General features: G+C 37.4%; 3 protein-coding genes and 1 long non-coding RNA gene across 7 annotated transcripts; 2 read left to right on the top strand and 2 right to left on the bottom strand.

Annotated features, from left to right (window-relative positions):
* Positions 1 to 179: 179 nt before the first annotated feature.
* On the bottom strand, positions 180 to 2,967 carry LOC103985199 (uncharacterized). 2 transcript variants are annotated; one of them, XM_065146280.1, is made up of 5 exons: positions 2,806 to 2,967; positions 1,132 to 2,469; positions 821 to 1,042; positions 586 to 705; positions 180 to 500 (listed from the first exon to the last, which is right to left on the bottom strand). In XM_065146280.1, exons 2-5 carry the CDS (start codon positions 2,353 to 2,355, stop codon positions 438 to 440), a joined length of 1,629 nt encoding a protein of 542 aa, XP_065002352.1. In that variant the 5' UTR covers positions 2,356 to 2,469; positions 2,806 to 2,967; the 3' UTR covers positions 180 to 437. The 2 variants fall into 2 exon arrangements, with proteins under 2 accessions (XP_065002352.1, XP_065002351.1); XM_065146279.1 differs by having other exon boundaries at positions 2,633 to 2,967.
* A 2,192-nt stretch (positions 2,968 to 5,159) lies between these two features.
* LOC135636291 (expansin-B16-like) lies at positions 5,160 to 7,234 on the bottom strand. The gene is made up of 4 exons (XM_065147941.1): positions 7,027 to 7,234; positions 6,652 to 6,958; positions 6,387 to 6,516; positions 5,160 to 5,627 (listed from the first exon to the last, which is right to left on the bottom strand). The coding sequence occupies exons 1-4, from the start codon at positions 7,193 to 7,195 to the stop codon at positions 5,433 to 5,435; spliced, it is 801 nt and encodes a 266-aa protein (XP_065004013.1). The 5' UTR covers positions 7,196 to 7,234; the 3' UTR covers positions 5,160 to 5,432.
* Positions 7,235 to 10,119: 2,885 nt separating this feature from the next.
* On the top strand, positions 10,120 to 14,428 carry LOC135636292 (uncharacterized). The gene is made up of 3 exons (XR_010495864.1): positions 10,120 to 10,763; positions 12,362 to 12,525; positions 14,197 to 14,428. It is a non-coding gene; the product is annotated as an uncharacterized LOC135636292 (long non-coding RNA).
* A 1,091-nt stretch (positions 14,429 to 15,519) lies between these two features.
* On the top strand, positions 15,520 to 22,034 carry LOC135634877 (ultraviolet-B receptor UVR8-like). Of its 3 annotated transcripts, none has more exons than XM_065145580.1 (7): positions 15,520 to 15,679; positions 16,198 to 16,562; positions 18,256 to 18,465; positions 18,531 to 18,641; positions 19,779 to 20,147; positions 20,257 to 20,364; positions 21,430 to 22,034. In XM_065145580.1, the coding sequence occupies exons 2-7, from the start codon at positions 16,224 to 16,226 to the stop codon at positions 21,769 to 21,771; spliced, it is 1,479 nt and encodes a 492-aa protein (XP_065001652.1). In that variant the 5' UTR covers positions 15,520 to 15,679; positions 16,198 to 16,223; the 3' UTR covers positions 21,772 to 22,034. The 3 variants fall into 3 exon arrangements, with proteins under 3 accessions (XP_065001652.1, XP_065001653.1, XP_065001651.1); XM_065145581.1 differs by having other exon boundaries at positions 15,526 to 16,098; positions 16,179 to 16,562; XM_065145579.1 differs by having other exon boundaries at positions 15,526 to 16,098.
* Positions 22,035 to 22,384: the final 350 nt, after the last annotated feature.

Here is a 22,384-nt window from a genome sequence, read left to right on the forward strand (position 1 = left end):
ACGCTCATCCTCAAAATTAAATGCTCTATGTTGGCTAATCTCAGTACATATTTCCCCTATTACAGATGGAGTAATCTCAGAACAAATTTACATGCATCTGATGGGAGGCACATGCCATGGAAGCAGTTCATTTAATCGAATGCACTCAAAAGATCGCATCAAGAAATTGCGACACTGAATGGGAAAACAGAGCATGTCTTGAAGACGATGGTATTGTCTACAGCAAACAATTAGTAACGAAGACCAGCATCCGGTAATAGAATTCACAGCAAATTGCAGGTAAGATGTGATAAAAGACTCGCTAATCTCTTTCTACATGCCCAAGCGTCTCTAGAAGCCAAATGTGAAAATTTGTACAACACAGAAGTGAATATTTACATCCTGACAACTGAGTCATCCATCAGTGGCTGGAATCCAGCATTTCAGTGTTGTGTTCTTTAAGCCTGCATCTGCTCATGGGCTCGAAAGAAGTGCAGCAACTTTAGAGGTACGACATTCTCCTGGGATGAATGAAATCAGAGCATTCATTAATCTGAAAAGATTTCATTTCCTGACTAGCCCAATCCAAATAGATCAAGTACTAACCTCTGAGTTTTCAGTACAATCAGAAGGGAAATGAAGTCCGGTGGAGCATTTCTTGAGCATTTCTGGTTTTTTCATCCATGCCTTGGTTGCCTCGATGGCTTTCAGCTTATAGCAGAACATCTGGACGGATGACATTCAACATGGATGGGATACAAACGATGCTAGTTAAATAACAAACAGAAAAACTCTGATAAGCGTGAAAGTTCAAAGAAAGGGGTGATAGATGTCAGTGAACCTTAGAAAGTGGAATGGTGGGTTTTTCAAATTCCTCTCCTTGGATGGATATTCCAGTGCCCTGGCACTCCGGGCAAAAGACCGAAGAAATTCGGTTCTCTAGTCGTTGATCTTCCCTTGCGTCCTCTGTCGTTTTAGTGCTCTGTTTCTGGTCAGCCAACATTTCTAACTCACATATGAGGATCCAGTGTATGAGGCATGAAGCATGAAATGGATGAAAAGCCTGCATGGTATATTGTAGTCACTGATCAAAACCCAGACAGAAAAAAAAACAAAAGGAACAATGCCACATATAGCAGATCCATAACTTACCCCAGTAGTGTTCCTACTGCTGCAAGCTAAATTACCAGTACGACGATTCAGTAGCGTAGCCACATCCTTTCCAGGGAGCATTGGCTGCCTACAGATGTCACAGGTTCTCTCTGCAGGACGACGTTTCTGTATTCTCGGCTCTTGCCCGACGACCTTGCTTGATACCAGTCTCGTCTCAAGCTGTTGGGGATCTTGTGCCACAATGCTGTCCAAACTTGGACAAACTCCAGAAGGGGACTCGCAAGAACCATTCAAACCTTCTGAGTAGTCTTCCTGATCTGAGGACAATTTCCTTTTCCTCTCCCTACAATGCCCAGTGTCATCAACTTCAAAGAAAGAACCAGGTGACATTGGAAGATCTTCATCGCCTGGAGCTGGCTTCCTACCTAAGCCATATGCATAAGGGAAATTAACTATAGCATATTGTGAAGTTACCGGCACATTCAACTCATCACTAAGGTTGGATCCTTCTTGTCCCAGCCAGGCACACCATATCCTGGTAATGATCTTACCACGAGATTCCTTGTTTTCTTGTACTCTGTATGCAATCTGCCCAACTCCCAAGGGTTGCACAGCCAAACCTGAAACTCCCTGCTTAAGTAGGACCCCAGGAATAATCAAACTATTATCAGCCCAATTGCAAGTTGTAACCTCGTCTGCGACAGAACAGCTAGATCTTGAAGAAGCACCGCAACCTTTTACAATTAATCCACGTTGAGCATCTGGGGAACCATCGAGATTAGAACCATTACCACTACCCTTTTGCGCACTGCAATTCCTACCAAGACCGGGAGCATCATGCATACTGGTCGGATTCACTATAAACCTCGAAGTTACTTCATCGTCGTTCCCAGAACTGTCACTAACAACCATAGACATATCATTTTGATAATCTGAACCCGGTAACAGCATGTCAGTCTCAGGAGAACTATCAAAGAAAAGAACACCATCATCGAAAGGCCACGGTGTGGCTCCAAAAAGAGTCGCTTTGGCACCAGCAAGCCTTCGTTCATGGAGATTCCCCCCAAGATGATCAAACAGCACCGTTTCGCTGTAACATGGGGTGAGGCAAAGGGTGCAGAAGAAGATGATGCGCCTCCCGACACGTCTGAGCTCCACATACACGTACCCCTTTTGCCGTATCTTCCGTAGTTGAGTCCTTGCCGCCACTTCACTCAGGTTCACTGCGGCTTCCTTCCTCAGATTCGATTCTCTTCCTATCATCTCCAAATCCTTCAAGTCAAAGAACAATTCGCTTCCTCGGCACCAAATATACCGATATTTAGCTCGGAAGCGTCAGAAAACGCTAGGTCTAATCTTGTGCTTCAGCTGCATTCCCTGCCATTTGACACACGGAAACCCTATAATTACTCTCGATAGCAGAAGATTTTAGGGAAAGTAATTGCACAAAATTGTTCAGAAAGAACCCTCCCGAATCACGATCAGAAACCCTACCAACACCTTAATTTTGGAGGATAACACGCGGGTAGCTAGTACAAACCTTGGGATCCCATCGAACTCGCTCTTTCGTCGCCGGAACCACATCTAAGCCGAGAAAGGAAGCAAGAAACTCACCCGGCTCCGCCATTTCCACCACCATCTCCATCCGAATGCGCAAAAAAAAATCTCCTTTTTTTTTCCTCGAAGAAAAGAAAAGGGGAGGGAACACCAAACCTTAGAAGGGCTTCAATGTGATCCGCGCTTTTGGTCGGTGGATGAAAGAACAAGAAAGCGTAGCTGAGGAGATGTGGGATGCTGCGGGGCTCCAAAGAAGATGCTCCAATGATTCCTCTTCCCTGTCGATATGGGACAGAGTAAACCAACCGGGCGGATAACTCACGCCTCCCTCGGGGCTTTTGTCTTTACCGGTTCATTAAATCATCGTTTCTCCGAAAGATTAAAAAGCCAATACATCGTCTACCCTGCACACCACTACCCGTCGCTCATCTTCTCGTCTTTAACTCGTGACGAATCCTAGTGGGTCCCGCATAACAGCTCAAACGAGCCGGTACGCACGCGGAACGGGCACGGGGAGCGTCGTTCCCCAAGTGAAGGTGTCATGTGTTCCGGATGATGCCATTTAAGAAGTAGCTCCAAGGTAACGTTTGGGGTTACGTGGGTAGTTCTGATTAGTGGCCATGTTATGTATAACTGTTCCGGTGGAGTATTTAACTCGAGGTCAGCGCCGCGTTGTGTTGGTGTATTCCAGCCGCAAACATTTGCACATGCGTGCATGTAAGGCTTCACCATTAATAATAATAATAATAATAATAATAATAATTATTATTATTATTATTATTATTATTATTATTACTATTATTATTGTTATTATTACTATTATTATTGTTATTATTGTTGTTATTATTGTTATGATTGTTATTACTGTTATTATTATTATTATTTATTATTATTATTATTATTATTATTATTATTATTGTTATTGTTATTTATTTATTTATTTATTTATTTATTTATTATTATTATTATTATTATTATTATTGATGCAATATTTTGGTTGAAATGTCCTACTTGAGAACCGAAAAAAATATTTTAGGCAGATTGATCATTTTATGCATTCCTAAATTTGGTGTTCTTTCTTATTTATATGGAAACAAGAAAACTCATGATAAGATGAAGAACACCTTTTTTTCTTTTGCAAAAATGAAGAATAATGAAAAGAAAATATTTGTGAATTTAAATTTTATTATTTTATAAAAAATTATATTATCTTAGGATTTTGATGGGAAAGAGATATGAAGTAAGAAAAAAACTTTGGAGGCTTGTATGATTTACCTTAATAAATATAGAAAGATTATATTCAAGGTTTTCAAGAGCATGTACAAGAAATGTCTATGATACTTAATTCAAGTTAATAGTACATGCATCAAGTCCCATCATGAGTACTCTTTTATCCTAGAGTCATTTATCATGTCTCAAATCAATTCAATAATATATTCATCAAGACTCCTATAAATTAATATAAGTCTTAGTCCACTTTTCATATAAGATTAATTAACATCAAATGACATAAATCTTATTCACTCTTTTGATTTATATTTGATTGTAATTTGTTTCTTTTGCTATCAAGACAATTTCATCCCATAAAGAAAAATGAAGAAACTTAAATTCCATATATATTTTTGACATTATTATGGCTCCAACAAGACCATAAGCAACATGTATTCCTTCTATATTTTCTAACTTTCATGAAAATAAATGGCTTTGGTACAAAGCAACCTATGTTAGATTTTGTAGCCTTTTATAATTGATAAGATATATATAATATAACTAATAAAATTATGATGAAATATATTGGCCAATAAAAAAAAAAATCTATTTAAAATAGTATTCTTTAGGAGATAACATTGATAGAGGGACTCTCCTAATTATGAAGCTCTCGCCTATAAAAAGTTATATCAGTTGAGGGATTATAGTCTTCGCAGATCAAACAGAAATCTTTTTTCAAATAACATAAAAAAGTATGCTTCGTTAAACTAGAGTTGATATCATAGCGATCTCCTTCTCGAGTTGGTATCTGATTCCAAAGTGCCTTGATCCACATGGTTTAAGCTGAAGCAAAGACATTCTCACCGCCAACACGTACGTTGCAAAATGAGAATAAAATAATGACATAATTGCACTATCAAGGTCATGTCAACTGCTTGTTTGGGTTACTTACAAACGCTCACAGATTCTGATTCTTCTTTCAGATCAACTCATTTTTTTTGCAATAACATAATTAATCACCACCCAGTGTTGTTGTCAGCCTTCTGAGCTGGTAAACCATTTCTTTCCCCAGCATCAGTACTAGTGGCATTAATAAGAGCCTGCATCTTTCGAGGCTGTTGAAAAGCTCAATTCTAAGCAACTGCAACTTGAAGCAAACATCTTTTTTCTTATTGATTTATCGTTGATCACTGGATACTTCGACATGGGAAGTGTTTGGAAATGATTGGTGTGTCTGATTAATAAGTAACAACATACTGTTCCTTTTTTTCTATCTCATGCCAATGGATTTAGATCTGAATCAGTAGGTGCAGTGTAAAATCAACACCTTAGTCATTGATTTCCATAAACCTTTTTTGTCTCACCGAAAAGATGATGAGTTTTGTGTATTACATTCAGTACGCTAACAAGCGAAGTCGAATGTCTCCTCAGAGTCGGACTGAGAGAGTTCAATTCGACAGACCATTACAGAAGAGGACTCGTCATGGAATCCTCATCAAACTAGGCGCCTGCTCTCCCCTTCGGAGAGAGGACTCCAAACACGAGTCGCTTTTGCATTACAAGAACTACTTCTCCTAACGTAAGTTGAGCCGAGAGGTGTAGGTGGCTTTGGGAGACCAGTTCCTGGGAATCACATCCCGAGCTGAGAAGGTCTTCCGGGTGGTTAACGTAGTAAGCTTTACTGAGAAGGGACCTTGCAGAGGCCCCCCAATGATACACCAATTTGCTCCCCATATGTGCTTCATCTCTAGCCACTCTACAGAATTTGCCTGCAAGAGAGAACGAACTATTTAGACCTTCTTCGATCTGGATCTCTTCATTGACAAAAATGTGCAGATTAAGATGGTTGCATGAGTTCTAAATGGATGGAGAATAAAACAGCTTTATTTCATCTCAAATCCTGGCTTTGAGTGCTCCCGCTGAGTGCCTTCATTAGGTTTTCAACCACAAAGCCAACGCATTCCACATCGGTTGCAGTTCTTTTGAGATTCTTGCCATTATCATATTTCAACTATGACTGGTGGGACTTGTTTGTGCTTTGATGACTTGTAATTGAGGTATCACATGAAGTCACAGACCAAACTTGTCATGTGAGTCCACATGATCTTTTATCACTACAAGATCTAGATCTTTGATACAAGGCAATACCTTAATCTGTAGTTGGACAAAGTCACTAGTTATAAGTTGTAGAATAAACGTAATCATCTCAAGGAGGAGCAGTCTTAATTTTGCTGAGCTAAAGGAGAAGCCACAACTGCAATTTTCTTTGTAGATAGTAGATAGGCAGACTTGACTTGTGGCAGTCGACAGCAAGCAGACACTGGACATATGTCCAGCCATTATTGTTAGCGTAAATGATGTTTACAGCAATCCAAATAGGTTGCAAAATGTGCAGAATATATAGCATAATATAAGCTTTCATCTAACAGTTCTGTCTATAAACACCTTGTAGATGGTACTACATGATTCTGATCATATGCCATGGAGAGATAACAGCAATAGAAAGCGGTAAGGTAAGAAAAACGTACTTGTTTTATATGCATGGATCCGATGTCTCCATCATCGTCCTCAAACTCCACAAGAAGTGACAGCCAAAAGTTTGTGGAACCTTCATTTACGTGAAAAGCGATACTCTTACCTGGGTATTTGCATGGAGTCCTGAAAACATACTTCTGAAGGTAAATGTTTGATCTGACTATGTTCAGTGCTCACAACGACTATGGTCATTGATTGCAGGAAGAAGTACACGAAGCTTTTACCGTTCTCGCAGTCAGCCTTTCGATCTTTAGTTACCTGCGGAACACGACGGGCATCTCGCCACGATCACGTAGCCGGCTGGCCTTGCCGGGGACGGCCATGCGGCCGAACGCGGCGCCGCTGAGGTCGAAGTGGGTGCGGCCGAAGGCGCAGTACCCGCCGGGGCACTCATCGGTGACGATGACGGTGACGGGACGGCGGGCGCAGACGACCGGGTCCAGGCAGCGCACCTTGTAGCAGGCGCCGCACCCCTCCCCGCCCTTGAACAACACGGGGCTCACCGCCCCCACCCGCGCCCGCAGCGGCCGCACGTCCACCAGCGACCCGTACCCGCACGCCCCACCTGCCAACCACGGAACGCTCAACCAATTCACATTGTACGTAACACTTTACTGGCCACACCTTACTCACCGTCGCTGCCGTCGCCGTTGGGGCTGCCGTACCAGGTCGCGGTCGCCGGGTGCCAATGCGGGTCGACGACGGGGTGTGGTTCGCTGGTATCGAAACAGAACAAGGCAAACACGGACAAGAGAAGAAAGGAGTAAAAAAAGGAGAAGGGAGAGAAGAAGCAAGAAGCCATTGCATATACCCTTACAGGGCTTCTCCTTTGTTTCTTCTTCACCCCACTCCTCTTTATATAGATTCGGAGAGCTTCCTCTTATTGCCACAGTACACATGTCATGTAAACTTATCTTCCATCGTTGCTTCTTGGGTGGGACTGGGATCCGATACCCGTAATCGTCTTTTTGCTCCACGTGTCAACCACGTGCGAGTTCCCTTCTTTCCCCGAATGACAGCTTCGCTGCCCCGCTTCGGTCCACGTGATTTGGCTGTTTTAGTCTTAATCATCGTCTTAATCTCTTAGTAAAAGACCTTCGAATATAAATATAAATATTTATTTTTATTTTGCTTTCTGACTCCAACATGTGAGCTGAGTCATATTATACATTTGGTGCGCCCCTTTGTTGTGCCGACAGTTGCACCTCCTCGCCCGGTTTCTATGACGAGCAGCCGTTAGCAACTGTGTGTACGCGATCTAATTATGTCGGTCAAAGGGCTAATCGAATCAAATGTCACGTGGCACAGCTATGTTCGCTCTTCAACCGCTGCTTTGAGCTGGATAGTGTTTGTTACATGTGCCATTAAATAACGTTTCCTATCGATGTAACGGATCCCGTCACGCCCTGTTCAACACCCTGTCGGTCCGTCGCGGTAATTCTGACGTTCGACGAGGGCATTTGGAAGTCGGAACGGAACTACGAGTTAATTTCTAAAATGCCACGGATAGTTGACATACAACAATTGAATGATTATTGACTTCACTTATATATATATATATGTTTATATATTTTAGAGTTATTTATAAGGATTTCTACTCAGTGTGTTGTTAAAATTATTTTATTTTATTTTTATTTTCAAAATAGTATCTCAGTAGTATTAAATCATATTCTTTTAAAGAATAAACCTTTCTCTACCATTAGATGAATAACTAAACTTTAACAATAGAAGGGATATAGTAGACTTTTTAGTAAAGTAATATTGACTTTTGCTTTTAACGTGGTTGTAGAAAGTTGTTGTAATCTTGTTTTAAAAACAATTATAGGATATGATAATCTTGATTATGATATTTGATCTAATATAATTTAATTTTTTGATGATTTAAAAATTATTTTCTTTTGATCAACTATAAAGTTTCACATCAATGTTGAAGAAAGGTTTCAAAGAGATTGGTATCTTGATGATCAACCTTAAGTGATCAATGAGAGGTTGACATGTTGCTTTGCCTTGATCATGATTCCGATAATCGACCTCCAATTTTATTGAGATCAAGGTTTCTCTTGCTTTAGGATATAAGGCTTGAGGAATCTTAAAAATCAGAGTTGTTGAACCAATAATGCTACGATAATATTTTCGATGTCAAATAACATTATCTAAACTCTCAAAAGTCGATTGATAGTTGGCCTTATAGGTTGGAGGGATATTTACCACTATAAATATTTTCAGTAAATATTCATAATTGAGTTACTTATAAGGCCTTGAGAGTGATGATATGAGCAATAGGTCTTTAGGGGTTAGAGGTAAATATTCTTCTTTAGCTAGCTTATTTCCTTCTAATTTCTTCTTTCTTGTAACGAGAGAGCATACGAAGCCATTTGAATCGCAAAAGTAGTGATATGCTTTGTCAAGTCCATACTTCCATCAAAAGTTTAGTGAAACCCTTTAGGAATTAGCTCATCATTAATGTTTTGTGTGTAAATGAGGACCACACATAAGGTTGCTCCCTTATGTCTGGTCCTCATTGCACTAGTGAATTTCAAAGAGTTGCTCCCTTAGAGAGGCAATTCCTTGGCATAATACACTTTATACTCTCAATGGAATGCTCATATGGTTCTTCTAACATCAATTTATTATTTCATATTTAAATTATCTGATATATTAGGAGTTTAGACCGAATTTAGGTCCTTGAGCTCACCATAAGGTGTCGAGAAACTATGAGATTTTAAAGGTGTTTATGCAAAATTGAATCAATGGCTTGATAAAGACCCATTGTATGGTTAAATTAGTGGACTCAAGATTTAAGAGGTAAGAAAGTATAATAAACTTAAATATATTTAATATTTTTAGAAATATACTTGATACCTTTTTACATGGAGCTTGGGTAATTATAAAAATTATTGATCGTTATTGGGTCATAAGAGTATCTATGGAATTATTGACTATCATGCATTGACTCATATTGATAAGATGATGATGTTAAATCTCGTATTTTGATGATGAAACTAATTGATAAGTGTTTATGATTTAATCTACGTTTTGAATGACGCTGGATGCTTCGATTAGAGATAATTAAAACATAAAAAATCATGTTGGATTGAGGAAAAATATATCAGAAAATTAGACATTTGATGTAATACTAAATCGATGTTTATATAAATGAGTTATCAAATTGAAGTATTAGATTGACAAGAAACTTGACAATATATGATATATTGTCGTATTGTCGATATATCATACTACCTTATCAAGTGTATATACAACATAACATTAGAGGATTAAAAAATTAATTAATCAATCTAAGTTTAAGATAATAATTGGTTCAATTGACCTAACAATCTCACATGCAATATACAATTAATTTCTTTAATATAAAATTAAATCGATGAAACATAATAAATTAGTTGATTTATTCCTTTCTCGAAGCTTATGTTATCGAGAAGATATATTGTTGTTATTATAAACTGATAATGATAAAAACATTATAATTATATTATGATTCTAGATCGAATAAAATCGTTCAAAGAAAAAACAAAAAAAGTCGGCATAAATTAGCTAGCGATCTTCTTGGTGAGCTTCTTCTCCAATTTCCTAAGCCTAAAAGTCATATTTGAAATTAAATATTCTCCTTCATTCTTTTGAAATCCATAACTAACAAAATTAAAATCAATTTAGAGGGATTTGTCGGATATTTTTTTATCCTCAAGAGAAAATTTTCTTTGTCCATTCATCGCTTTGGCGTCTTAAAAAAATACTTGTTTTCTCTTTCAAAAATAACTTCACCCGAAAAACAGATTAGATTTATTCTATCTTACCATATTGGTTTGATGATATAATTAATTATATAGGTTGTAATATTATTCCATAATTTATGAATTGATGTCCATAGAAGATATATGTACATACATAATTATTAATGTAAACATATGAACATTTAGTATATAAATTATAAAAATAAAAAATAAATCAAAACCTCAATTAATAATAATAATAATAATAATAATAATAATAATAATAATAATAATAATAATAATAATAATAATAATAATTGGACAGTTATAATTGAACATTTAATAATAATAATAATAAATAAATAAATAAAATAATAAATAAAATAAAATAAAAGAAGAAACGGTTAACCGGCATAGTCGTGGAGTAATTCCTTCTCCCGTGTCGAAACATCCCCTTTCCCCGCATCAAAGTCGTCTCCACTTGCCCCGTCTGCGGTCTCCCGCTCAAAGCCAACTTAGCTTTCCCTTTTGCCGGCCGTGATCAGCGACCGACTCCTGGTCGCGCATTCCCGGCCTTTTCTTCGTTTGGAGCGCGACGAGTCCGCCGTCGCTCTTCGCGTTCCGATCTCTCCCTTGTTATCGGTGAGTCTTCTTCATGATCCTGAAGTTCTTCTGGTTTCTCGTCAGTCGCAAACGGCCAACTTTGATCCCACGATCTTGATGCTATCTGAATGATGATTGCATGACTTGGTCCCTGTTGTTAAATTTGGCATTATAGAATAAATCGGAGTAGTGTTTTCCACGAGTCTCGATCTTGAGATGGTAGTTTGAGACCCTGTGAATAAATTAGGTTTTCTGCTTTTTTTATTTATTTTGTTCCTTGAGGAAGTGTACCTGAGATTCTGGGACTTGCGTTTGCATTGACAAATTGGAGTTTATTGTGATTGGGGTGATATGTTTTGTTAGAATTATACTCACTGTTACATTGAGTTTCATTTCTCAGAGTGTCCTGATCAATTGCCTCAGCATTAGACCTAGTTGTTTTCTCCTACTCTTAATTGTATCTGTGATTTGGTCACACTTTGTTACGTTTTTTGAATGACTCATATCCGTCAGCATCTGTTTTACTGGCTTATGATACGATTGTGATGTCGTATATTATCTTCTAATTTTTCATGAGCCATGTCTTTAAGCATGATGTCAGGAAGAGCTTGCTGTAACTTGTAACCTTGAAGCACTTATATTACTAATAGAGTATGTGGTTGATTATAAGTGTAAAAGTTGAATAGTAACCTTTTATCCACATTAGGAGTTTTGCTCTCAGCTCTTTAGCTCTTTCGGCTTGCTTCAAGGATATGAGCAGTGAAGGACTATAAGACCTGCAATTTGGCCATCATCCCAAATGCTTCTACCTAAGGAAGCATGTAGGGTTCTGTCCAGGTTTCAAGAGGTGTTAGTACCTGGGAGTTTTCTTCATAAGGCAGAAATATATCCAGTTAGTGATCTCACTAGGATTTATGATGATGAATTAAAAATAAATTTTCTTGGAAATTGAACTTTGCTTAGGAAGAAGGAAGGATATTATATCATATCAAGCCATTACATATATGACATCTAACAGATCTGCTTTATAAGCAATATCAAACAGGGAGTTCATTAGTAACACCAGGTTACTTTTCATTAAACTACCTTAATCGAGTCACGAGACAGCTTCCATAATGCCCTGCATGTGATACTTCTAGAAATTTAAGGTTTATTTATGGTTCAACAATTGAAAATTTTCATTCAGTTATGCCTGGCATCATTATTCTTATGAAGAAGTATTTATATCTGTTATTGGGACAAAGAAATTTAACTCCTTTTGTCAGGTTCATAAAGTGAGTATTTGTAATTTTCTGGAAGATGAGATAATTGTTGACAAGTATTTCTAACATGTTTTGGAGGATCAAGGATGACATGATGAGGATCGCTTATGTTGGCATTAGAAGTTTGATGTGTTGTTTGTACTTTGTATGCACTTTGATGATCAAAATAGAGTATGTCAAATTTTGTTGTGGTATCTTATTGTTGAGGGGTTAATTGGTATTAATAAATGATGTCCTGATTGGAATTTAGTGTTAGATTGCCTAATTATATGTTGCAAGAATCTATGTATATTTCATAATATGAAAAAAAAGTAAAATATTCTGAGTAACATATGAGATGCTGAGTATTGCAATAACTGGAGTTGTTTTCTGCAGTTGCCTTGGACATATTCTGATGCCTTTGAATCAGCAGCTGAGATGACGGACTCTGCTTTTCTAAGGTTATTATTTTCCGTAGCCATCTGGTGCATTGCCTATGCTGTGGTTGCAGTTCAAATGTCTATCCGACTCTTCAATTTCAATCGTTCCTCCTTGAACTAGTAAGTTTCAGGCATCTATCATGGTTTTTCATAATTGTTATGGATATGCTGCCTGCAGAATAGTGATTGCTCGTAATTTTATTATTCTGGCTTGTTGCAAATACTCACTTATCAAGTACTTTCTTTTTCCAGAATATGTCACAATTAAATGGCGATAATAATTATAAGAGCTAAGGAATAGTAGTTTTTTTATTTTACATTGAGACTATTTGGTAAAGCTTGTCTTGGTAGTAGATGAGCATTCTGGGAACATTGTTCATAACCATAGACTTGGCTTCAAAAAGGTATCACTGTTTGACGGCAGTTGTATCTCAAACAAATTTAGGAACTTTCACTGATTAGTACTTTTTGACTTACTACCATGCATTATTCACATAATATACGAGAGACTCTTAACACTCGAAATAGTCCCACTTAAAAAATGGAAGAATGGTTATGACTATATATAAGGTTAGATGGACCCAAGTAGGAATGAGCTAAGCATGGTATTAATAATAAGCATGGAGAGGACTTGGAGCTTAGGTAGGAAATAACTATGGATGTGGTTGAAGATGCAATACGTGTGCCGCCGTCACTTGGTTGGACTTCAGATGTCATCTGGTAGGACATTGGATAGGCTGTGTTGGTTCTAGTCCTTGATGAGAACACCAACTTTTTAGATGTGGGAGACTGGAATACGCTAAATAGTCCCACTTCTGGTAGAACTATTATGGTGATATATAAGGCTCAATGATCTTATTACTATTAGTTAAGTTTATGCATTTTGGACCATATGGTCTTAGACTCTTCAAATTAATGAGTTAGTTCTCCCATCAGCTCAGATTGTGATGGATTTCATCCATTGAAGAGATAGCTTGGCATGACTAAAAATGGTTCTATTATGTGGCACAGGCTCAAATTGGAACAAATTAAATCCTATTTGATAGCAAGAACTCATTTTACCTGAGCAAAGGGATCACAAATCATAATACTGTCAGATACTGATTTCTTTTAATGATTGACATACTAGGATAATCATATATAGTTCATTAAAAATTTTGGTTTTGTAACCTTTCACTCTTTGCCAACAAGGATTTACTGGTGTATGTCACTACTACATTTATTGTCCATACTAGTCCAAATGTTATGCTAAAGATATAGGCTGCTAAATTTGGTACATTATGCTCAAGTAAGAATATCATTCATCTTATTTGTGTATGTTCAAAGACCATTTTTGAACAAATTGGTTCCAGAGACTCCGAGAAAGCTTTTAAATTTAGTTGCTTTCACGCGTTGTGTAACTAGTTGATGAAGTATGTCATGAGGTAAACAATATTCTCATCTATGAAAAATGTATCAGGGTATAATGAAAGTTTGCTTATAGATTATGACAACTCAAAACAATGAGATCTAGTACCGGTAGTAACGTTGATGCTTTGGCTTTAGTATGACAAGTACATTTGTTGTAGCACGCAGATGAATTAGAGCCCAAGAGAGGATGAGTTTTGTGAATATCTGACTGTTCCTGAGTAGGCATGTTAGCTCAGTATTATGCTCGTCTGTAATAGTTTTTATATTTCCCTTACCTGTGATCACAATATAATTTTGAGAATTATAAGAGATCAAGAGAGGCTCATGTTATCTTTTTAAGTTGTTTATCCTGAGATTAGTAACTTGTGATCCGGTCTGCAGGTATTGATTTCAGCAAATATACAGTGCGACTCAAGCTTTTTGACTGAAGATTGGTTGCAGTTGGTTTTCAGCTTCTGAAAGCGTTCTGCTATCCTCAAATTGCTTAGTGGTTGTAAAAATGAACATATGGAATTGAACTTTTTTTTTTTTAATTTCACTGCATATGCAATATATGCTTCTACTGTAATCGGTGGCTTTTCAGAGATGTAATGATCGATTGTGATTCTTTCAAGAGTAAATTTAAATTATGTTGTTCTTCAGTCTTAAAGTGTAATGAAAATTATAAGACTAAGAATGTCGATTGAGCGGGGATGAAAAACTCCCATTTGGAGCAAGAACTTGTAAGTTCTTTATATTTTCTCAATCAATTCATTAAAAAATTATTATTAAAACTAATCAATAATTAAGATTCAACCAAATCTGATTTGAATCAGACAAATGCTTGGCCAGCCTAATGTATGGACCCAGTGTCTCAACTTATGTATTATCAATATAGAAATGGGTATAGAGATGAGTGGTGTCTTCATGTCCCGTACCATTATCGAGGTAATAGAAAATATCTCTTATGTCCTCTTCTATCCCTATTTATTCTATTAATCCACTCCATTAAGGGTGGATCCTCGTGAGTACCATATTAAAGTGATCGAGTATTCAAATTACGTTGTATCGATCTACCACGGTTTTCGATACCTATATATGAAAGAAACAAAAAAAAAAAAAAAATTGTGATGCAAATAAACCATCTAAAACTGGTTTTAGTTTTAGATCGCAACCTATTAAAAATCATTGATGCTGGGTATATATATATATATATATATATATATTGTAAACCTTGAACTATCTATCTATTTATCATGACAGCTGGTTTGATTTCATATCATTATTTTTTAAGATTCACTCCATAATTGTCCAATAAAAACTATCATTTCCGTTATCTTCGGATCGTTACCGTAAAATGAAGATATATTATTATTAACTATTATGACCCCCACATTTCGTCATTTCCATGTCAACTCCCTTTCGTGAATCCCACGTGTCGCGCTTGAAGTTTCCATTGCGCGCCATAACATCCGTGATAAGCCCCCGTTAAGCGGCGCACACGGAGGTGATTAAGCTGCTAACGACCTCCAACGATCCGACACGTGCACCGTGGCCTCTGACTTGGCCAGGAACCACCAAAATATCATTCCAGAAATGTAACCGCCGGCCTCACGTCGCAAGCATCCTACCCCAACGGACCGACGGCTCTGATCGCCCCTCGCGCGTCGACTGCGATATTTCTGATAAACCACGAACCAGTGGAAATCTTCGTCATCATTCTTTCTCTCTCTCTCTCCACCCTCTTTTTTTTCCCTTCCTCCTTTTATTCTTAATTTCGTTCGGTGGAAAGAACGGAAGAGCGAAAGCAAAAGGCGGAGATCGGCAATAGGGGCGATTCTTTCTCCGTCTCCTCCTCTTTCTCCTCTCCTCATTTCGAATTCGCGTAAGCTCGCGTCTTCTGGTGTTTTCCCTCGACTGCCCTCTGCTAAGCCATTTTTTTTCTTCTCTGTCTTTGATTCGGTTCCGTTGCGTGTTCATTAGCTTCGATCTGATCCGGTTCTACTCCAGTTCTTGATGGTTTTCGCGTTTGGGTTGGGGATCGAGTGTTGGTTTGTTGCGGTTGGTGTCTGCGGAATCTCCTGATGCTTCTTTTCCTTCCTTCATCGCCACGTTCTGCGAACGTCGATTTCGCTTGCTTGATTTATTTTATGATCCTTCTGTCGGACGTTTTCTTAATGTTTCACGCTTTGGTCCATTACTCGCGATTCGTGGTTTCGAAACCACTTGTCTCTGCTTGAAATCTTCTCTACATGCGTATATCTTCTCGTAGCATCCAATAACCTCGTGGGGGAGGCTTCTTTGGTAAGAATTGGCGATTCGAAATCGGTTTTTGAGAGCTTGTGGTAGCAAAATTCTTATCTTTCTTGCTGAAGAGACAATAGGGTTATGTTCTGGCTTCAGGGGATAAAGAAACAGCGAGCCTTTCAATGGCGGACCGCAGTCGTGCCTTCTGCATTGAAGAGCTGCCCGCACATTTAATTCTGGAGATATTGAGCTGTGGGCGTCTAGGGGCTGCCGACCTTGCATGCCTCGAGGCAACTTGCCGGATGTTTCGTGGTGCCGATGGGCTATTTCCCGACAAATTCCGGTCCTTGGTTGAGTTTGCTGCATTCCACATTTGTAACGTACACCCAATATTCGGTTCCCTCCCACATAATGCACGTGCAAACCTGCTTGATCGCTGTAATGGGAATTGGAAGAGACTCCTGAGGTTCTTGCAGTCTGTGGAGCAATCTTCCAGCAGCGTCGAGACATCAGCAGGCAATGTATATCTTTGCTGATACGTACACTGTTTGTATATTGCGACAAGATTATATACATGGCTGGGACATTAAATGTTTGCCTATGCTTATCTGAATATTTATATGCTTTATTCTAATCCTTAAGCCATGACATCTGAATTTGTTTCTCTGAATTTCCTAAAAGATGATGAATAACCTGTAAGGCATACAATACTGTTGGTAAGTTGCTTTAGTAATTTAAAGAGAATTCTTTGATATTTTTTTGATAATTTTGTATTATTTTTTGCATCATAATGTTTGTAGAGACAAAGCTGCTCCTTTTTATTCTATATAAACATCTATAGCCTTTCTTTGAATTGGTTAATTGTGTTAGGTAGATTGTGATTTATATGCCCATCGTTTGATTGAGATCAACCATGAATCAACCGGATCACTGTTGGTCTCGAACAACCCCTGTGGTAGTCTTGAGGGCTACCGGATCAGGCAATTTCCATCTGGGAGGTCCTGTTGATCCAGCTGATCCACCAATATGAGTGATCTCAGCCAATCTTTGTTCATCTCAAAGTTCTTAAATGCACAATCTAATTCGACCTATCTGTATGATCTGAATCGATCCTGATTCTATGTCCTGTAATCTCAAATCTGATCAATGACTTTTGAGCCGGAAAGAGCATTTGAACTAGAAACTTTCATATTGTAAAGGCTTGCAATTGTTAACTACTTCTTGTGCCATAGTTATTTGGTATGTCGGTACCATACTGATTTACATGCACAGTGATCTTAAACTAGTTGGTTCTTACTCCTTCCTAGATTATTAATAAACTATAGCAGAAGCAAATGCCTCTGTTTGTCTAAGATGCAGTAATTCATTTATTTAATTATGATAATAGTTGGCATGTTTGTTAAGCCATTCAAATACTATGTTCATGTTAGTCCTGTCCATGATGTGATTACCAATTATAGGCATATGTTGTCCTTTTGTGAGTAGAACCATCAACAACTTCTATTAATTATGTTCCCTGGAAAATCTGTTCAGTAATAAAAAATGATCATTCATTCCCAAACATAAGTAAAGTTTTTCAATTACGGCATTTTTGACCAGTTCTATGCGTTTTTGCAAGGATGTGATAAAAATTATGATCAGCACAAAGAGTAACTGGGGTCAGTGTTCAAGATCAAACAACGTTAATGTATATTTGGGTTGTCATGGGCACTAGGAGTAATTTCGAGTTCTCGGAGTGGTTCTATAGTAAGTAATATAGAAACTACTTTGTTGTATGGATTCTTATAGAAAACACTAAACTACTTACCTGCTTGTAAGGTCCCTCTTAGTCTGACCTATTGAAAGTTGAAAATTTCATATTTTTATACCATCTATTGAGATAACAATTACATTCTAGGGCATTAGTGATGTCAGTTACTCTTAGCTGTGAGGTTTATGTGTTGACTTAATTGCTAATATGGGTTCCTAACCTTTAGCTTGATGTTGGGTTCCAAGTTATGTGCTTTCTGATCATTTCTTTGTCACAAGACACTCTTAACATTTTTCACGTATAAAGACTTGCTGCATTTAAACTATAATGTTGTCAATGTACGAGAGTCTTTTCTCTGATTAAAAGATTACTACGTATAGCATAGTTTATTATTTTTATTTTTTTCTGTATAAGCACATTAGATCTGCATTTACCTTTTGGCTAATGTGATCTTCATTATGCAGATGCAGGTAACCACCGGAAGATATCATACACTCTTAGTTCACAACTCATCCGTGTATTCATGCGGATCCAATTTATGTGGGGTGCTTGGTCATGGTCAAGATACAACTCAATGTGCTGCATTTAGTCGCATTAATTTTCCTTCCCTCTCACATGTCATCCATATTTCAGCCTCTCACAACCATGCAGCATTCATTACACAGTCCGGAGAGGTAATTGTATGAAATTGATGAACTTTTTGTTTTGATTTTTGGCTGAACTTTTTGTTGCTTTTTAGGTGTTCACTTGTGGTGATAATTCATCATTCTGCTGTGGTCATGGAGAAGTCGGTCGGACCATATTCAAGCCTACTCGCATTGAGGCACTGAAGGGGATTCCGTGCAAGCAGGTATATCTCCACCTTCATAGTAAGTGTACAAATGTGTTGCCAAATGACTACGTGGTAGTCCACACTCCCCACTTTCAGCACCGAGGGATATCTTGTATCATAGTGTCATGACAAATTGTTCAAGTGTTTTTGGTAAGCTACAAAGATAATCATACTTAAGAGGAAAACCTAGTATTTATGTTAGGATGGAAGTTGGTACCTCACAGGCCAGTGAGGTTAGATAACACTGGAAACTTATTTTTCTCTTTTTTTGTTTGCTGACTATACTTACATTTTTAGTTCTGTATGTACAATTGTGACTTGCTGGGAAATGGATCAGGCAGTTGACCAATGGGAAACTGAAATATCATACTATGCATGATGAGAATGTGATCAGTGAAGTATGAATGAAATTGCCAAAGAAGTTCACTTTGGGTTTGTGATTTCTCAAGTATTCTTAGCAAGGTAATGTATTCTAGGATTGGTGGTTCCTAGCAAAGTCTTAGGAGGGGTGGGTTTATTGCAGTTACCTTCAACATTCTGTAGACTGTAGGGACTGATTTAATTGTGAAGGAAAATGAATATAGAGAACGAGTGAAGATAGAAGCCATACTTGGACAAAATTTCTTTGGTAAAAAACCAGATATGAAGCTTGAGAGCCAGTTATTGACAACAATATTAATAGGAGAAAGAAAGAAACAAGTAAGAGGTAGACTCTGCTTATACAGTAATAGACATAGATGTAAACTAATGTTATTATTATAGTAGTGAACCACAAAGGTAAGTCGAGCATTCTATAATTAAGATCTGTTGAGTAAGTTCCTTGATACCAAAGACTTCAAATAGTTTATTAAAAGACATTGTTGGGAATTTTTTGTCAATTTGTTGGGATTGCAAGCTTTCAGTTGGTGTGTTATTATCAGGAAATTTCTATTGCTAAAGGTATTAATTCTAAGGATGTGTTGTCACTACACGTGTATTCTGAATTTTGTGTGTTTGTGCATCAATTCACTTTCCATTAAACTTGAGTGGTGCTTTGTTGTGTAACTATATGCCTTCGTTGGTTTCCTATCCACCGTATGTGAGAAGGCATAATCGTGTTATCAAAGTTTCTAAAGTGCTATTCATTTGTCAAACTATTTTCTATTTATTTTTCAGGTTGCCACTGGGTTAAGTTTTACTGTGATTCTTACAATGCGAGGCCAAGTTTACACATGTGGGAGTAATGCACATGGCCAACTTGGTCTTGGTGATACCATAGACAGGCCTACTCCTAGAATTATTGAGCTCTTTGAGGGGCTGGGACAAGTGGTTCAGATTGCTGCTGGTGCAAGTTATACCTTTGTTGTCACAGATGATGGAACAGTTCATTCTTTTGGTTCCTGTACCAACTTTTGCCTTGGTCATGGAGATCAACATGATGAACTTGTTCCACGTGCCATCCAGTCCTTTAAAAGGAGGAATATTTATATCCAACGTGTCTCTGCTGGAGATGAGCATGCATTGGCCCTTGATTCAAGTGGATATGTATGTATACTATTAACATTTTGATAATTACAAATTGGCATTCCCAGATGCAGGTTCCTTCTAACTTCCATTTTATCTCTGGAAGTTAATTAAATAACTATTTCTGCAGGTATATACATGGGGTAGAGGCTATTGTGGAGCCCTAGGCCACGGTGATGAGAATGATAAGACTAGTCCAGAATTATTGACCAGTTTGAAGGGTCACCTTGCTGTACAGGTTTGATGTATTTGCTTTCCTTATTGACCAGAATTATTGACCAGTCCAGAATATGTAGCGGTCTTGATAATTCCAAATCGATAATTTTCTTGTACAACGTGGAAGCGGTTAAAAGAGACAAATGAAATAGTTTTAAAAAATTTAATGGTATTTATGCACGATAGAATTGAATATTAGTCATCATTCAAGATCCTATATCCTATAAAATAATTGAGTCATCAAAGCAAACATTATTGTATGTCAAGGTTAGCCATCCTTTTTAGTAATTAATAATGCTTTTAAGTATGAATCTATTGATCAGGGATGTGAATTATTTATCATGAGTTTTTAGCATGTAAGCTCATTAAAATTCAACTGACTAATTAGAAAAAGGTTGAAGAGTTGGCAATATCGTAGCTATTTATTATGAGGGTAGGAAAATTTTGTTGGTTAACAATTGGTTATAAAACCACCAAATTTTGTTGGTTAGCTATTGGTTCTCAAACCACCAATTGCAAGATCACAAAAAATGGATATATGTTTACGACTGAGTATGGCTGTCTCATCTCTTGATTATAACATCCATCATGGACATCTATTATGATCATCACACTTGCATTCTTTCTCCACCATGAATACTGTCATTGCTTTAGTGATTTATTTGCTCTTTTGTTGTTTGCTTTCTGTTGTGTTTTTGTTATTTTACTTGTGCTTTTCCATGATGTATGTGCCCTTATTGAACTATTAGCTGTAATGAGAGAAAAAGTGAACTAGTACTTATAAAAAAAGGATAGTTCAATGCATGAGTGTCCCTCCATGTGGGGTTTGGTATCATCAATCTACACAACTGTATCTCTCTATAAGCAAAGATATTGTTTATGTGATTCAAACTCTTATCATCCAAAGTGCAAAGGATGGATCAGCCTTGCTATTATACAAAGCTTACACTCTTTGATACCACAGCAAATATTAATTCTAAGAAACCAAACTTTCTTGAATTGGTTTCTTGTATCTCAAGTATCACCATGCTTGTTTTGACAATAAAGTTAAGTTATTGATTGTTTTGTTGGCCACTAAAATGTGCAGGTGTGCGCAAGGAAAAGAAAAACTTTTGTACTAACGGATGAAGGTTCAGTTTTCGCCTTTGGATGGATGGGTTTTGGTAGTTTAGGATTTTCTGATAGAGGAAGCTCTGACAAAGTCATGAAGCCACGTATTCTTGACAGCTTGAAATCTCACTATGTATCCCAAATCAGTACTGGACTCTACCACACCGTCGGGATCACCAATAGAGGTCTCGTATTTGGCTTCGGTGATAATGAGAGGGCACAACTGGGGCATGAAAAGATACGAGGTTGCTTAAAGCCAACAGAAATAGCAGTTGGGAAGATGGTGGATGATATGCCAATTGCAGCACCTAGTAGTTGAGAACTCCTTTTTTTTCTTCTTTGAGGTGCCTATCTTGCTGCTTATGTTTTGTATTTCAATGTATTTAGTCCAGCTGACAATGGAACGATTGATTGTTTTGATCCTATATTGTTCTCCATATAGTTCGACGGAGAAATCTTTAGATTTCATGAACTAGGATAATGTAGTTTGACAGAGCCCATGTTAGTCATAAAATGTAGTCCACGATTTGCTCTTGCGAAGGTAAACAAATTGTTTTAGTTATTTTCAATTTGTTTGCACAATTTTTTGTATATATGATTGGTTGGAAGGTAGTTTGGACTCTTTAACGGTGAAACTCTTCATTTGGAAGTTATGTGGCATCGATTCCCAACTTTCTCTTTGTTGTGTGTGTGTATATATATATATATATATATATATATATATAGGAATGAGATGGTTTAGATTGATTTTAACCTGGTGATTATGAATTTTTCCTTTTGAATACCAAATCATATAAAATTTGCATTATGATTTGAAATGGATTTGCATGAAATCTCTAGTATTTTCATTTTCGATTTGCTATAAGAACAACAATACCATGAGCTTGGACTTCTGTTGATATAAAAACATCACTTTCCATGTCTTTTGGATT

This window comes from Musa acuminata, chromosome BXJ3-4 (assembly GCF_036884655.1).
Source record: "Musa acuminata AAA Group cultivar baxijiao chromosome BXJ3-4, Cavendish_Baxijiao_AAA, whole genome shotgun sequence".
In the NCBI taxonomy this organism is placed as follows: Eukaryota; Viridiplantae; Streptophyta; class Magnoliopsida; order Zingiberales; family Musaceae; genus Musa; species Musa acuminata.